Here is a 16,898-nt window from a genome sequence, read left to right as displayed (position 1 = left end):
CGACGTTGTATTTTCTAATACTGTTGACATTGAAACAATGTCAGATCCTGATATTGAAACACTGTTGAGCTATGGTGTTGATTTTCCACCTCTTTCGCAGTTGCTTTTTATTAAAACAACAGTTAAATCATGACTTGAAATATATCTTTCTTTATAGGTATTTTAACCAATACTAAACTACTGCATGTTTCCATCAATACTTAAACCACCTAAACACATAATTGTACTTATTCCTCAAATTGGACACCCTTTATTAAAATCAAATGTTTCACAATGTATCATGTCAATATTAATATCCTAAAATAAGAAAGCACTGCATGTGATGTAACAGAGAAAAAAACCAAACAAAAAAAGGTCAATAGACATGTTTCGTTTGCTAAATACTTTATTAAAACACAGTTTCCTATTTAAATTTATATGTTTCACATAAATTTTTAGTTTTTACTCCGGGATGGGGACGGATGATGTGCGTCCTGCGCCACCCAAACGATCTGGGGCGTATCGGAGCCATTTCTGCACTGCTTGTGCAAAGACAAACTCGGACATAGAGTCTGCCCCTAACTGCTGCGTCAGGCCATCTAGGACAAAAATACACACACACACACACACACACACACACACACACACACACACACACACACACACACACACACACACACAAACAAAAAAAGGTGAATTAGAGCACATGAATAAGCTCTTGTTAACTGTCTTCAGCAGGGAGAAAGTATGTAAACTCCCAGGCTGATAAACATGAAAGTCACCAGGCGTAAATCTGCAAACTGCCGCATTTGATTCCCAAAGAGCTATGAGCGAAAAAAGTGATAAGTCTTAGCATGGTGTGTCGTGTATCCTTTAAAACAAAATAAACATGGGGTCGTCGGGCTGTACAAACTACAACCCAAGGACTAAACAAGCCAAAGACCAAAGACTCCATCTCCAGATTAAACGGACGTGAAAGTCTTGTTATTAAGAAAGACAAAGTAATACAGCAAAAACCGGACATAGGAAATGTGAAACACACCCAGCAGATCAATCGATCCCTTTATTGTTCACTTTTTGCTCATAAAACTACAATAAACTGTAAAACTTACCAAATATGCATCTGCACAGCACTGTATCTTTAAATGCCCTTTTTTGCTTTGTCTGGTCCTTTGTTTTTTTCCCTGCCCAGTTGAGTACCGAGGCCAGCTCGTTTGTAATGGCATAAGCCATTACACAGCGGACTCACACCTTCAGTGTGGTCCCTCCAATCAAGGCAAAGCATCTCACCTATAGACACATTTTAAGAGATGGAATTAGCGTGTCTCATGTCTTAAATGTGTATGCAAGTGCTTGTGTGTATGCCGTTGTTATGCATTTAAATCACATCTGACAGCTATTACAATTCCAGAAAGATTAATGGTTTAAGCAGTGTGAGGCGAAAAACTAATATATCCATAAGTGATGGTGTAACATTCTGCATTCAAGTATAAGTTGTTTTAACTGCTAAAAGTGTTTGCTAGTTTTTGCCTGTCACATATATATGATATTTGTATATGTAGCTTGCCATCACCAGTGCGTGAATGTGTGTGTGAATGGGTGGATGACTGAATGTGTAAAGCGCTTTGGGGTCCTTAGGGACTAGTTAAAGCGCTGTACAAATATAGGCTATTTACCATTTATACCATGAAAAATCTGAAATTCCAAGATTTTCAAACTTGCCTTGTAATAGTGGCCTCACAGAGTCTCTGGAATCTACAGAAAAACAAATCACAACAAGATGACATTCAGGAGTATAAACTGGTGTTTTGAAGATAAGAGTACAATGACATTGTGATGTAGCTTTAAAACAATTTTAAAAGCAAACCATCTATAGGGAAGACATCAGACTCTGCATGCTGGGGAGATCGCGAAGCTGTGTCGTTTTGTGTGTTCTGCCGGAGTGGCGAAAGGTGCCGGAAGCTGGGTGGGGCATTATGATGCCTGCTGTCAGTGGGCTGGGGGGAAGACTGCGGAGTGGTGAGGGCTGTTTAGAAAAAGATAAAAAAAAATTTAAGTATTTAAGAATACAGACTTGTCCAAAAGGTTTCCATGTGTCACACACAGATATGTACAAAGACACTAGACAGGGTTAGGGTTGGATGGTAGTTACCAAATCAGATCTGAAAAAAAGAGGAAAAATTAGGGAGCGATGTCAATAAAGAGGGATAACTAGATACAAAGACGGCTCATAGAAGATAAACCGAGTCCTATGTGTGAAGGTACAGTAACTGCGTGTGTATATGTAAGCATTTAAACACTGAAGATACTAAAATTAACAGTATTTTGTCTAAGTCTGCCATTGTAGAAATTCATGGCACAGAGACAATAACGTGGCACATATGGAAGAAATATAGTGTCATCAGAATCCAACTATTTTTAGACATTGAATTTATAACATTGAATTTTTATCCTCCAAATATTCAACTGCAAAAATTCACCTGCAAAAAATTCACCATCAAATATTCACCTGCAAAAATTTCACCTGCAAAAAATTCACCTGCAAAAATTCACCTGCAAAAAATTCACCATCAAATATTCACCTGCAAAAATTCACCTGCAAAAATTCACCTGCAAAAATTCAACTGCAAAATTGATGAACTTAAATGACCCAAGCCAGAGCAATCGGCACTAGATCGAGTCGAGCGGCTCTCAGCCAATTAAATTACGCTGTTTGATCACATGACACCGTTAGCCAGCAGCGTGTCTCCTGAAAAGAGAGCTGTTTAGAGGTGAGTGATTAAGTTTTTCTCCTAAATAGAGATCATTACAGAACGCCTAGTCCTACTTAAAATCCCATTCATTTTTATTTTATCATCTACTCGAACTGAGGAAAACGTTTGACTAACTCAAAGAAAATTTCCGCGCCTCCCCTGCCTGTCTGCAGAGGCAGTTTTGAATTTAGGAGCGGCAAGATGGCAGCGGCAAACCCTGGCGGTTCTCCGGTAAGTGTATTGTGTTTTATCTTCAAGTTTGTCTTTTGAAACGTTAATTTCATTTAAATCCGTTGGTCACGTATAAAGTGCACAGACGGGGTCTTTGCTCAACTCGTCTGAGGCGTGTCTCGCTAAGCGCTACATGCTAGCATCCTGCTAACCGAGCTAACCTTTACATGCTGCGCTCTACAAAATAGGATACTCGGTACAAAACCATACTCCGCAGATATTGATAGATAGACGAACACTGCAAATATAATGTGGGAAACGAGAACGGCATTTGGTGAAGGGGTAAAATACACCATGAATAAAACCATAGAGTGAATGGCTGCCATTGTTGCAGAACGGCCTGATTTAATGACTAGAATGGGGAAGAGTGAGGTGAAGTGAACCAAAGTCACAAAACACGGTCAGACAAGGCGGGAATAGGGCAGTGATATGTCCGTCAGTATGAAGTTGGTGTGTGCTTTGGTGAACAAAAACTCGAGACCGGTAGCAGGAAGATGGGAGACTCGCGTTTCACTGGAATAGCGGTGAATTAAAACATCCTTTGTTGGGGAAATTTAGGTGTAAATGCATCCATACAGGCGAGACAGAGGCAGACCAGGAAGTGAAGAAAGCAAGGCAAACATTAGAAATATTAAAACGCAAATATAGGATTAATATAACATACAATTAGGGAAAATTTAAGGAGCACAATGTAAATTATATTGTAAAGTCATTAAAACAGCTCAACCTGATTAAAAGAAACATGTAATTGGGTAGGATGATGAAAATAATAATAATATTAAAAAACATGTACAATATGGGCATGTATACTTGTACCCAGAATTTAACAACTATAAAGTTGTAGCATGCCAGTACCTTACCCCATCCATTATATCCGCACTTTCAGAAAAGGATATGGTCAATATCTTTACAAATACTATCTAAACTTAAACAGATAGCGTAAGTTAAAAATAAGACTTTGAGGGTAAAGAAATGCGCAATGACAAACAAGCCAATTATTACATCTCCATCAAAGACATTGAGAGACCATCTTGATTGAATGTAACTTCGCTCCACACAAGTTTTATGGTAGACATATTCATATTGGTATCTAATAAATGATTAATTCTTAGATTTTATCGAACATTAATTTATTAATTTTTTCTGTCTGTATGTGTTTGTTTCAGATTATGCAAGATGAAATTATTCAGTCAGCAAGACACTTGCTGCAGTTCCTGACATCATCCAACCGAACTGCTGCTGTGATGAATCAGAGTACAAGGTTTACTTCAGCAAGACTTATGACTTAATGCTACATGTAACTAAATTGTTATATATATATATATATATATATATATATATATATATATATATATATATATATATATATATAAAATTTGTCCAATATTGTCTCTATATGATTTTGTTTTTGCAACATCTTGCAGAGAACAGAGTCAAGGTGGCCAGGGTACCAGCTCGGTCAACCCTGAAAGACCATCCATTCAGCAAGAAATGACCAGGTGAAAAAGTCGTAAACTAAACATTCTGTATGAGCATGAAATTTAGGATGCAACTTTATATCTTACCTGCTCTACACTCAGGGCTTGAATTACAACAACAGTCAATCACATAAAAAATACTTTTGGTAGTTCTGTGTCTCTGTCTCTCTCCTCCAAACCCAGATGGCTGCTGGTACTGAGCCGGGTTCTGCTTTTCCTCTGCACTGTTGCTTCATGCTGCTCAGTGCGAGGGATTGTTGAGGTTGAGTCCATATGTCCTGGGAACAACTGCTGGGCAATGAGACCATGCAATTTTCTGAGATTTCTTAGATAGAAAACTTGTGAACTCCACTTGTCCTTAGTCTTCACAGCTCACCTTTTTACAGTTTATTGATTCAAAATGCTCCAGTTTATGCTTAGACATTATATCCAAAACTTGAGGATAACTCTGGCCAATCTAATTCCAGGTAGAGGCTATTATGTTTCAAACGTGCTTGATTAGCAATCTCAGTCAATCCTACATCAATCAAAACAATGCCACCAGGCATTTATGGCGACAGAATAAATTAAGCAAGTTATTATCATAAGTATTACAAAAATTTAATGTGTGAAATGTAACTTAACACAGAAAATTTTAGATGTCTTTTAAAATCTAAACACCTAAGGAGTGTAGTTAAAACACCATGTAAACTAAATTGAAAGTAGGCTATTTATAGAGCTCCTGTATAGTGTGTCAGTTGAGGGCTTTCAGGGGAGGCGAACTCTGTCTAGCTCCACCGTAATTCCAACCCTGTGTATACTGCAGTGTTAGTGCTGTGTTGAATTTGTATAAACAAACTAAACAATTCATAATAGTCACTTTTAAATAATTTTGTTAAAATCTTTGTGACAGGTCTTTTCCTGGTATTTTCTCAAGAGGAAAGGGAAAAAGGCGGTTCCCTGCTACATCTCTGGTGCCTGCTAAGAAGCCTAAACCTCTTGAAGTGGTATTTTATTTGCTCCCAAAACAAATGGAGAAGACCCCAAATGAACATGAAAAATATATCCACACACAGGCAGGGATGGGTCAAAGAACAGCACATCTTGATGAGAGCACAACACATGAAGAGGTATAAACTTATTCTTTTTATTCACTGATCAAAACTGAGAAGTTTTCGCTTAATGAAAGTGTTATTGAATGTGACCATCACTGCAAGTCACAGGTGGCATTTACAAAAAATAATATTAGTATTGGATATTCATCATTAATCATGAAAATGGAACTGTAAAGTTTGGATTGAAAAATATATTTTTTATTACATCCAGTTTGCACTGTAAATGCATGGTTCTTTTACCGTTTCTTAGTTTATACAGGGGTATAATTAATGTTAAATGTGTCATTTCTGTAGACTCAGAGATTGTATTTGTATTACTGCTTTCAGTTAAAGGATACCCTGAATGATTTGTTTCCCAAACTGAAGGAGGTAACAGGTGGCTGGCTGCTGTTCAAACCTGGGGGTGTGTATGAATTCTGCACTGTGTTAGGATGCATTATCTAAATTAAACTAGGAACTGATCCTGCTGTTTAATAAGTATATTTAGGAAAAGTTCTGTTTCACTGCATGTTGTGAATTCCTAATTCTGAGTAGTTTTTAAGATACTTTTTTTTTTTTTTTAACTTTTCTTGAGGCATTGGATATATTTCATGATCAGAATAATCTGCTTCAATTTGCTTTTATTCAGGTGGTTGGGGAAGCCGAAAACTCTCTCTGGTTCCTCCAGCTGATATTGGCTATACAGGGACAATCCTAAAGGCTGCCAGTCGTGGGGGTAAAAACGTATATATTGCTCCTATTCAAGAGGAACTTAGCAATGACCCGGTACCACTAAGCGATGAGTCCTTCAGATGCATGCCAAAAGCAAAATGCCAGAAGTGTGGCATAGGTGTTCCACTGCAACTTCTGTCAGAACACCTAAAATCCTGTCCTCCTTTGGAAACTCCCAGTGAAAGTACTGTGGTGAATTTAGATGGTGATGAACCTACAGAGAAGGAATGTAGGTTTTTTGACAATTTCATACTAACATATTACCCAAAAGCATAAAGTGTTAAGAGCTAGCTAGAAGGAAAAATGAAATGTTATAAAAATAAACTTTGTCCTTTCAAATTTATTTCACAACAGCACCATTGCAGCAGTGTCCTGTCTGCACAGATATGTTTCCCTCTGACATCATAGAGCTGCATGCCTCTTCATGTGGAGAAAGGTATTTAGCAACAAAAATTGCAATTTTTATTGTCATTGGATTTAAGCCTTGACTGAAATTTCACAACATATTTTGATAGTAGCTCACGAAATGAAAAGGGGCATGAAGATACAGTAATTGAGGAAGGGCTAGCAGATATGCCAGGACCATCTGGAACTACTTGTGAAGTCAGGGATGGTAGGTCAATCATTTAGTCACAGGTTATGTATGGAAGAAGTTGATTAGTAACAATCAACAGCTAATGTGAACAAATCCCAGAAATCAAACCATTACTTTGTATCCATTCGATGGATTTCTTATTTGTGATAGCCTCCTATTCAAACTACTTTAGACAATCCTTCAAAGGATAAAACATAATCTTTTTGTAATAGTATCTAGATAGAGGTTTATATACAGTCTATCCAGAGTTGATTTACCCCCCCCCCCCCCCCCCCCCCCCACAATCCAATTCTAACCACTTCTATTTTCTTCTAGGCTGGTTAACTGTTTTGGACTCTTCAAAGGCCATACATGAATGTGCAAAGAATGCTTTGGACATGCATGAAATGGAGAGCCCATTACGTCTCACAATGGACATCAGACAAAGTGTAGCTGATCGGGACATGGCCCTCATCTCATTCTACAAGAGACCCAATGTTGAATGGGCACGTCCTTTGGAGTGCAGGCTTGAGGGTAAATTTGCTGAAAATGATACATATATCTTGAAATAAATACTTGTATTCATTACTTTATTTTGGTTATCTAACAGGGGATACAGCTATCGGACAAGGAGTAATACGTTTTTTCTTATCAACATGCATGGAGAAGCTGATGTCTGGTTTTTGCATCAATTTTGGTTAGTTTGTTTTTGGCTCAATTAACTGTGTTTTTTTTGTGGGGGGGGGGGTGAAAACCTCTGTATTGTGTGGAAGTAATCTTTTTTTTTTTCCTTTCTTTTCACTTATCTTATAGCAAACTCAAATGTTACTCCACTGTTTGAGGGAGAGCCAGGCCATTACATACCATCAGCATCTCACTTTCTTGTGGAAAGTGATATGTTCCTTATGGCAGGGAGAATGGTAGGGCACTCCTTTCTTCATGGAGGCCCATGCCTATCTGGACTTAGCCCAGCCATTGTGCACGTCCTACTTGGTGGTAGTCCTGAAACTGCCACAGTTACACCCGAGGACTGTCCAGACCTAGACCTGAGAGGGACAATTCAGCTTGTAGGTTTTTACGTTTAAATGAGGGAACGTTTATACATTGCCCTTTGTGAGTGATAAACATAAGTCTAACCTAGACTAATCCTTTAAAATTGTTCTTGATCAAAAACTCTGCCATTGAGACATGGTCTGAGACTCTAAACTTGTCTTTTGTTACATTTTTTTATGTATGAGGAATTAGGAATTTATAGTTCTTTTTTTCTGTCTGAATTACTGTCTTATGGGTTACAGCTTCAAGGGCAATCAAAGCTGTCAGATGAAGAGAGAAAGCGTGTTCAGGATCTGGCATATGCATGGGACCTCCCTCCCTTGACAGAGAACAACAGGAGATGGCTGTTTGAGAAATTATTACTCCATTCTGTGAGTGAATTGAAAAGTAAGTAAAATATTTCTATGTTACTGTTTAGTTAACGTTTTTTTCTTAGGTCATTGGGAGAGTGACGAGGTCAATAAAACAGCTGAGAAGGGGACTTAAAGAAACCCCTATGTGGACCCTGCTGACCCGGCGACCTGACACGGTGCCCTTACTCTTTCCACAAGAGTTGGCTGCTGTGAACCCTGAGGTAAATTTTGTGCTCCTAAAATACTGTATTCATTAATAACATTTTACTGTGTTGTAGAAAATGTAGTCCAAAGCAAACTATGAAGACTTGAGTCATTCTACAAAATGTAAAAAATTTGAAATTTTAATTTGGCACTTACCAAGAATTATGTATCAAATAATAAAATTACCATAAAAACTGTATTAATTTTTACAAATAAAATGCACAAATACTAAAAATGAGCATATTCTTGTGGACGCAACTTGTGGACCATACATCTTTACTGCAGTTTGTCTTTATAGTCTTGTAAAAATAAAACTACTGCAAAAAATGCTTCAAAAGCCTGATTTACATATAGAAAATGATTCTGTAGATCTGAAGTGAGATGTAAATATAATAAACAGACATAATGACTAAAATACATTAGTAAATCTTTGGTAATACACATCATTTTCTAATTATAGATTTAGCTATTAATGTTCTATTTTCATTTTTTGTTTGAGACAGTTTCTTCTTTTAAAATACAGTCAACTATGTAGAGGTTTGGGGATCCAAGTGAACAGAAAAAGCACAAAACATGGATTATTATAAAAACCGTTACTACTTTATTTCAGTTACTAAGTTATGTTGAGCAAGACATTATTTGGTTTCACAATGTCCAGCAGTATTTTTGAAGGGTATATTTTATGGATGTTCTGTTACAGGTCCTTCTTCAGCGGATTGTGTGGCCTGAAGATGAAGATGAAGACTGTCCTCTTCAAACTAAATGCAGAATCATAGGCTACATGAGGCATTTTATTCTAAATGGTAGGTTTGCCATTTTGCAGGAGGGGAATACCACCATGAGAGCCAATATTATTGCAATGTTCAAAATATTTTGTTTGGATTTCTTTGAGGTTAAGCATTGAGCGTTGAAATAAATGAGGTTTAACTAAACACTTTCTTTTTCTTCACAGCAACACCAAGTGAGCTGACAAATCTCCTAAAATTCTGGACTGGATGGGAGATTGTGCCAAAAAGTCTCACAGTGGAGCTAGTAGATGGCAGACATCCAACTGCTGCCACCTGCTATGAGACCTTGCGCATTCCATACCACTACAAGGACTATTTTACTTTTAAGGAAGACCTCATTGCCTGCTCTGAAACCTGCCACTCAGGGTTTGGACTCATTTGAGTCATTCCCATAACGCAAGGTAGTGGTGTAGAAGGCTCTGTTCAAGATTTGGAATATAAATGTTCACATCTACTGGGCCTCTCTGATGCTATTTACTCTGTGCTGGCAACATCGGTTCTTGGTTCAGTTCTCGGTTGAAAATCCTTTTAAGTAGTTCTGAAAACTGTTAAAGATAATGTCTTACATGTAAGATGTCAGTGACAAGGTAAACTTTCATCTTGATCAAAATAAAGGACAAGATTGACTTACTGTGCTGTTTTAATTTTGAAACATTCCTACCATCAGCCTTCAGTCAAATATTGTTTTACAACATAACATTCAAACGAACAAGCATTTTCTATTTAGAATTTTTCTGAGTGAATCAACATTTGTAATTTCCCTCTCTAATTCTTCAGTATTTACATTACGAAGCTTTGCTTAAAAATTGTTACTTATAGCGAAGTTTATAGTTGGTGAACCCCTGTGGATTTCTACACAATTTGGTCATGAAATAGGATCTGATCTTCAAAGTCACAACAACAATCAGAACTGCTTAAAGTGAAACCACGCAATTATGTTATTGAAAACACCATGGAAATTCTTTCAGTTGGTTTAGTTTAAGCACACTGTGATCAAGATCAGATTACATTTCAAGAAGTTTTTCCTGCAACTGTATGTAGCTTTTCTATCCTAAATGAATTGCTGACAAAACTGAACAGCCATGATGTAGACGTCAGCACCAAAGGACTGGGATGCCGCTCTTGGATTAACAACGCCCTGTAAAGTTGTCATTTGTTCTTCTGTCAATGGGCAGTCAGTGTTCGGAACAACAATGCTTGAATGGTTATGGCACGCTAGGCCACTGTCCTCCCAGTCAATGTCTGGAATCTGGAAGCCCTGCAACGAACAAACAAAATTAGGAAAGAATAATTGTATATAGGAATCAATGAGTACTAAAAATGTGCACCTGTTCCTGTGTGTTTTCTGGAAAAGGAACAGGGTGATATCTGTGACCCAACTCCCACAGCTGGTTGGGACTCATGTTGTTTTCTGTTCGCAGTGGATGGTTGTCCCATCCACTGCAAAATGTATTCAAATCATCCTCCAGTCGAGGAAGAAAGACATAATGGCAGCAAAAGAGGTGTGCAGCATTTGAAATGTCCAGAAGGCCCTCTTCCTCAAGGTTGTGAAGAACATCGTAGTAGATGCTTGTAACGGCCACCCAGAGGTCTCTCCACAGTCGCTCTATTCTGAAATAATATATAAAAAATATTTAATTAGGTATGGCCTTTCTTTGTGTGTATGAGAAATTCCCTGCTCGTTTCTAACCCCTACATGAGATGACAACCAGACCATTAACACAGAATGAACATTCAGGGAAGGAAGGAACAGACTGGAAAAGGTGCGTGAATAACAAAAAAAAAAAAAACCTCTTTGGGGTTTGTAGGACCTGTCCATTTTCTTCCTTGAGGGGTAAATAATGGAAATTGGAAAAAAAACAAAAGAAAAAAAAAAAAAACCCAAACACCTGACACATATGAGACAGTATATCCTGTTGGATAGGGCACTGTTCTCTAAAGACATTTTACTATAAAACTATACCCTTTAAATGTTTATGTATTTTTAAATAATGGAAATAAAGCTGCAACACCTTCCATCTTATGTCAGAAACATTTGAGGTTGACAGTATTTTATGAGAACAAACCTTTGATTGTGCACACTCTTTCCTGAAATAAAACTGCCTCTTCCTGTGCCACGAACAGTAAACATCAGCCGTGCAACCTCCACATTTTCCCCTCCGTGGTCGCCACGAACCCTGAAAACAAAGCAAAGTACCCCAAAACATTCAATGCTTTAAACAAACTTAGATCTAATAATAATAAACATCATATGCCTTAATCAAAGTTTAAAAAACAAAAAAAAATGTAAAAATCCTTCTAATCTTTGATTGCTACTGCTCTGGAATGCATCAAAAAAATTGTCTCAGCATGTGTCAGTATAAAGTTTAATACAGCTGTTAAAACATTTTTCAGGATTTAACAGGACAGTAACAATTATTTAGATATATTGAATTTGTAGGGAAATTACGCAAGTGCCATTTTGTATCATTATGATCTGTGTAAAAAGACAATTTTAAGAATATTTTAGCAAAAATATGTACATCAAATTAATTAAATAAGTAGTCTATGGCATTTAAAATTGGTTACCTAAAATTCTGAAATGATAATACTAATTCTTATTGATGATGATATTGTATTTGAAATCCTGGTGTAACACTGAACCCGACATTATAAAATGATTACCCTTGTAATGTCAGGGAGTTACAACTAAGGAGGGAAAATATTACTATCTCACCCCTTGTATCCAATTACATAACAGCACTGCTTGGTAAAAGTGTTGAATTAATTTTTTTTTAATGCTTAAATATCCCCAAGTCACTATAACAAACATTTGAGATTATGTATGTATGTATGTATGTATGTATATATATATATATATTTTTTTTTTTTTTTGTTGAGGGAAGTTAGAATCATCTTAAACAACTTTTAATGAAATATCCACAGGTAGTCTTACAAAGGTATGTAAGAAAAGACCTAACCCAGAATAAAATGCATCACTTATTACCTGAGAGGAAAACCAAACTTCTCGACTGATTTTTGGAAGAATGCCAGTGTTGTTGATGCCAGATTGTTGGAAGCAGCACCGAGATACATAATCTTTAGAGGAAAAAGAACAATGAGCAACTTCCATGTAAATATTGCATTCGATTTACTTACTAAACTAAACTTACCTTACGAGAAAAGCCATCAATACCTCCAAAGATCACAATGTTATAGCTGAATGGTGAAAACAAAATATTTTTTATCTTTTTTTGAATTATCACTTTGAAGTGTTTAAATGTAAGCAATGCAAGATGTAATTTATGTCTGTCCAGATGCAAATATAGTAATGAGTAAGATAACAAAATACAGTTATGAACATTTGCAGCTGAAAAAACTCTCAGGAATATCGTTCACTTCAAAAGATCAAATAATTTACCGTATCAGTTTATGGTTTGTGTCAATATGCATTAGAGACTGTGGTCCTGGGACGGAATAAGCACGTCGAGCAATGCATCCCAAGGAAACCATCCTTGACACAACACCAGCTGTGTCAACACGGTGCATAGAACTTCGAACCCTTTGGTACTGGATTCTGTGTCCTCTGGCCTGTAGAAGTGCTTTCAACATCCGGTATCCAGCGTGAGGCTGCCTGGATTTTATGTCTGTAATGCATTGGTCCAACTCTTCATCTGACAGGCTGCTATAGAGTGCTTTGACTGAAAGATTGAACTCATTCATGCGTCGGAATACTGTGTTTCTGGACATTCCCAAAATTTTAGCAATGGCTGGGATGGACAAGTTCAGTTCCAGAAGGCTGTTAAGATGATAGGGGGAAAGAGCCATTCTTAGTCGCCCAGTAGGTCCCCACTCAAACTGAATGACAGCACTATGTAGAGTCATTTTATCCTTTTCTCTGTTTATCAGAGTATGTAACCTACATAATGCATCTAAGAGGACAGGGCAAACCTCAACTTGACCGGACAAAGCTTGTAGAAAAACTAGTTCCTGGGTGCAAATGAAATCTAAAAAGTCCAGATCCAGGGGAAGGTGTTCAAGACAATGTTCTAAACGTGAACGCAGTCTCTGAAGAATATGATGTAGGAGAAGATCCTAAGAAAGAGGAAAAGGTAGAATTATTTTTGTAATTTTTAAATCGCCAACAAAAAGTGAGTTAAAAACACAATGTTAGTTACGTTAACTGAATATACTTAGGCTATAATATTCTAAAGTTTATTCTATCATATTTCCTTATGGTTCTTTCAAAAAAGTTTATTTTGTAATTCATGCCATTTGTTGTAGTATTTTGATTTTCTGGTTAGGATTTTATTTATTCTTTTCTTACATCTTTTGTTTTAATAGCACAGTTTATTTAAAACTTAAGCTCGCAAGAGAAAAAGCTTTTTTTTCCCCCTATTTTATCTTTTTTATTTAAATGTTTTTGAGAACAAAGCCAAACCAAACCTTACTGAAGAAAGCTGGAACTGATTTTTGAGTTTAGTGTTCCCAAGGAATACTCTGAATGGATGAAAAAAAATGAAAACAGATTGCCTGGCGGTGTGTTTCATTTATGAAAAGGTCAGAAATTTAAATTTGATATTGTCAAATTTAATCTCTTTTGTTTATGAAACAGTGAGCATGAATTTCTTAATGGGTCGCTCAGTTTGGGGAATTTGTGGGTAGCCTGCAAGGGCCTCAACTTCTCCATTCCCACAATGTGCAACAAATGGGCACAGCTGATCTTCATCGGCCAGTTACTTCCAACTTTAACGCAGCTTGTAGTCTTGGAGAGCAGCATGCCAAAACTGCATGCACAACTGCTGCTAACAGTGGAAACGGATTGAGAAATCCACGTAAACAGATTCATAAACCGAAAGATTATTTTACAGGACTAATTTTCATATCAACCGCTGGCTGACCACAAACCCTGAGGGTGTATACGAGAAGCAGAAGAAGCAGAAGGAATATCCCGTTTAACTTATGCTATCTGTTTAAGTTTAGATAGTATTTGTAAAGATATTGACCATATCCTTTTCTGAAAGTGTGGATATAATGGATGGGGTAAGGTACTGGCATGCTACAACTTTATAGTTGTTAAATTCTGGGTACAAGTATACATGCCCATATTGTACATGTTTTTTAATATTATTATTATTTTCATCATCCTACCCAATTACATGTTCCTTTTAATCAGGTTGAGCTGTTTTAATGACTTTACAATATAATTTACATTGTGCTCCTTAAATTTTCCCTAATTGTATGTTATATTAATCCTATATTTGCGTTTTAATATTTCTAATGTTTGCCTTGCTTTCTTCACTTCCTGGTCTGCCTCTGTCTCGCCTGTATGGATGCATTTACACCTAAATTTCCCCAACAAAGGATGTTTTAATTCACCGCTATTCCAGTGAAACGCGAGTCTCCCATCTTCCTGCTACCGGTCTCGAGTTTTTGTTCACCAAAGCACACACCAACTTCATACTGACGGACATATCACTGCCCTATTCCCGCCTTGTCTGACCGTGTTTTGTGACTTTGGTTCACTTCACCTCACTCTTCCCCATTCTAGTCATTAAATCAGGCCGTTCTGCAACAATGGCAGCCATTCACTCTATGGTTTTATTCATGGTGTATTTTACCCCTTCACCAAATGCCGTTCTCGTTTCCCACATTATATTTGCAGTGTTCGTCTATCTATCAATATCTGCGGAGTATGGTTTTGTACCGAGTATCCTATTTTGTAGAGCGCAGCATGTAAAGGTTAGCTCGGTTAGCAGGATGCTAGCATGTAGCGCTTAGCGAGACACGCCTCAGACGAGTTGAGCAAAGACCCCGTCTGTGTACTTTATACGTGACCAACGGATTTAAATGAAATTAACGTTTCAAAAGACAAACTTGAAGATAAAACACAATACACTTACCGGAGAACCGCCAGGGTTTGCCGCTGCCATCTTGCCGCTCCTAAATTCAAAACTGCCTCTGCAGACAGGCAGGGGAGGCGCGGAAATTTTCTTTGAGTTAGTCAAGCGTTTTCCTCAGTTCGAGTAGATGATAAAATAAAAATGAATGGGATTTTAAGTAGGACTAGGCGTTCTGTAATGATCTCTATTTAGGAGAAAAACTTAATCACTCACCTCTAAACAGCTCTCTTTTCAGGAGACACGCTGCTGGCTAACGGTGTCATGTGATCAAACAGCGTAATTTAATTGGCTGAGAGCCGCTCGACTCGATCTAGTGCCGATTGCTCTGGCTTGGGTCATTTAAGTTCATCACTTTTGCAGTTGAATTTTTGCAGGTGAATTTTTGCAGGTGAATTTTTTGCAGGTGAATATTTGATGGTGAATTTTTTGCAGGTGAAATTTTTGCAGGTGAATATTTGATGGTGAATTTTTTGCAGGTGAATTTTTGCAGGTGAATTTTTGCAGTTGAATTTTTGCAGGTGAATTTTTTGCAGGTGAATATTTGGAGGATAAAAATTCAATGTTATAAATGTCTAAAAATAGTTGGATTCTGATGACACTATATTTCTTCCATACGCACAGTGTGACGTAAAAAAAGGCGCACACCTTTGACGCTGCGTTTTCTCTGTTTTTCTCGTCCACACGTAAATGCAAAAAAGGAGTTTTCGAAAATATCCACCCTGGCAGGCGTTTTTAGAAATCTCCGTTTCAGTGACCAAAAACGCAGTTTACGTGTGGACAAAAGGTGCAAACGCATGAGCGTGCAACGTAAAGCTAGGTGAGCGTGCAACGTAAAGTTTGAATTGAGTGCGAATTGAAGCGGATGCTCTCCAATCATTAAAAGTAACAAAGTCCTTGAACACATTTATACAGTCAACATTACGTTTATCAACCATATATCACAGATTTACAATTTTTTATAGTACTATGCTAAAAAGCAACTACAGAGCGAAAGTCTGGGTCAAGCACCGAGGCGATGGCAAGAACAAAGGAAACCTCGAAGCGTTAAAGCTAGCTTTGTAAGGGAATATAACGAAGAAAGTATGAAACGAAAATGTTTTCTTTGTTGATAGACTTTGTTCGCAGTGCAATTTATTTGTTGCCGGATTGTAAGAAGTAGACACAATTTCGGGCACCCACATTTTGTGGGAGCAACGTAAATGACAGTAAAAAACTCGTTAATGTACATGTACATTAACAAGTTTTTTACTGTTATTCAAATGCAAACATGGAAATAACGAGTAGAAAAAAATCATTCATTCTTACCTTATACTAATCGTGGTGCAGCCCAGTGCAGTGCATGAACTGATGCCTTCTCCGGTCAATTCCGCTGAGAGTAAATCAAATGTCCCACTCTACTGTAGAAGACAATGAATACCTGGAGGGATGTACCACTGTCAGAGGGGTGCTGCGGAATAGTCCAAGTGATCGCTGCTTTAATTTCCCGGTCAACTATACATAAATTGCACGTAGACACGATTTTTTAAAGCTGGTGAACTAGACCAAGTCATTGATAACAAATGAACAATAAATCTACTTTCTCCGGTACTTTATACCCGATCAGTTGCAATGCAATTTAATGCTCAACTACAAATCGATGGTTTTTGATGGTGACCGGAGCCGAATGATCGTCAACTATAAATAGACGTTTTCTCGACGTTGTTGTTGTCACCTGGTCGACTACAAATAGATCAAATATCAATGACAAAAAAACAACGGTAAATCAACATTGTTACAACGTCCCTATAGTAAGACCGTC

General features: G+C 37.4%; 2 protein-coding genes across 3 annotated transcripts in view; both read right to left on the bottom strand.

Moving 5' to 3' along the window:
* LOC134616396 (zinc finger protein 135-like) overlaps positions 1-16,898 on the bottom strand; it is a 50,837-nt gene that overhangs the window by 2,057 nt on the left and 31,882 nt on the right. The window contains exons 2-5 of one of the 2 annotated variants that reach the window (XM_063461264.1): positions 1,847-2,005; positions 1,702-1,734; positions 1,092-1,269; positions 460-578 (exon numbers count right to left, since the gene is read on the bottom strand). The exons of the other annotated variant lie outside the window; for it this stretch is intronic. Coding sequence (XP_063317334.1) covers positions 1,121-1,269; positions 1,702-1,734; positions 1,847-2,005 — 341 coding nt within the window. The 3' untranslated portion in view covers positions 460-578; positions 1,092-1,120. Of the gene's footprint in view, positions 1-459; positions 579-1,091; positions 1,270-1,701; positions 1,735-1,846; positions 2,006-16,898 lie in introns of those variants that run through there. 2 annotated transcript variants of the gene reach the window in all.
* On the bottom strand, positions 10,170-15,115 carry LOC134616384 (uncharacterized). Its single transcript, XM_063461243.1, has 7 exons — positions 15,101-15,115; positions 12,619-13,292; positions 12,371-12,416; positions 12,205-12,296; positions 11,285-11,395; positions 10,547-10,829; positions 10,170-10,476 (listed from the first exon to the last, which is right to left on the bottom strand). Exons 2-7 carry the CDS (start codon positions 13,080-13,082, stop codon positions 10,270-10,272), a joined length of 1,203 nt encoding a protein of 400 aa, XP_063317313.1. The 5' UTR covers positions 13,083-13,292; positions 15,101-15,115; the 3' UTR covers positions 10,170-10,269.

Source organism: Pelmatolapia mariae, linkage group LG18 (assembly GCF_036321145.2).
Source record: "Pelmatolapia mariae isolate MD_Pm_ZW linkage group LG18, Pm_UMD_F_2, whole genome shotgun sequence".
Lineage (NCBI taxonomy): Eukaryota > Metazoa > Chordata > Actinopteri > Cichliformes > Cichlidae > Pelmatolapia > Pelmatolapia mariae.
The sequence above is the reverse complement of the archived record's forward strand: the minus strand, read 5'-3'. Positions and strand labels throughout refer to the sequence as shown.

Excerpts from the sequence above, each read along its gene's own strand:
- LOC134616384 (XM_063461243.1), bottom strand. The coding sequence starts at position 13,082 with ATGACTCTACATAGTGCTGTCATTCAGTTTGAGTGGGGACCTACTGGG. Across the intron at positions 10,830-11,284 it reads AAGAGTGTGCACAATCAAAG|AATAGAGCGACTGTGGAGAG; the intron begins GTTTGTTCTCAT and ends ATATTATTTCAG. Across the intron at positions 10,477-10,546 it reads CAGAAAACACACAGGAACAG|GGCTTCCAGATTCCAGACAT; the intron begins GTGCACATTTTT and ends TGTTCGTTGCAG.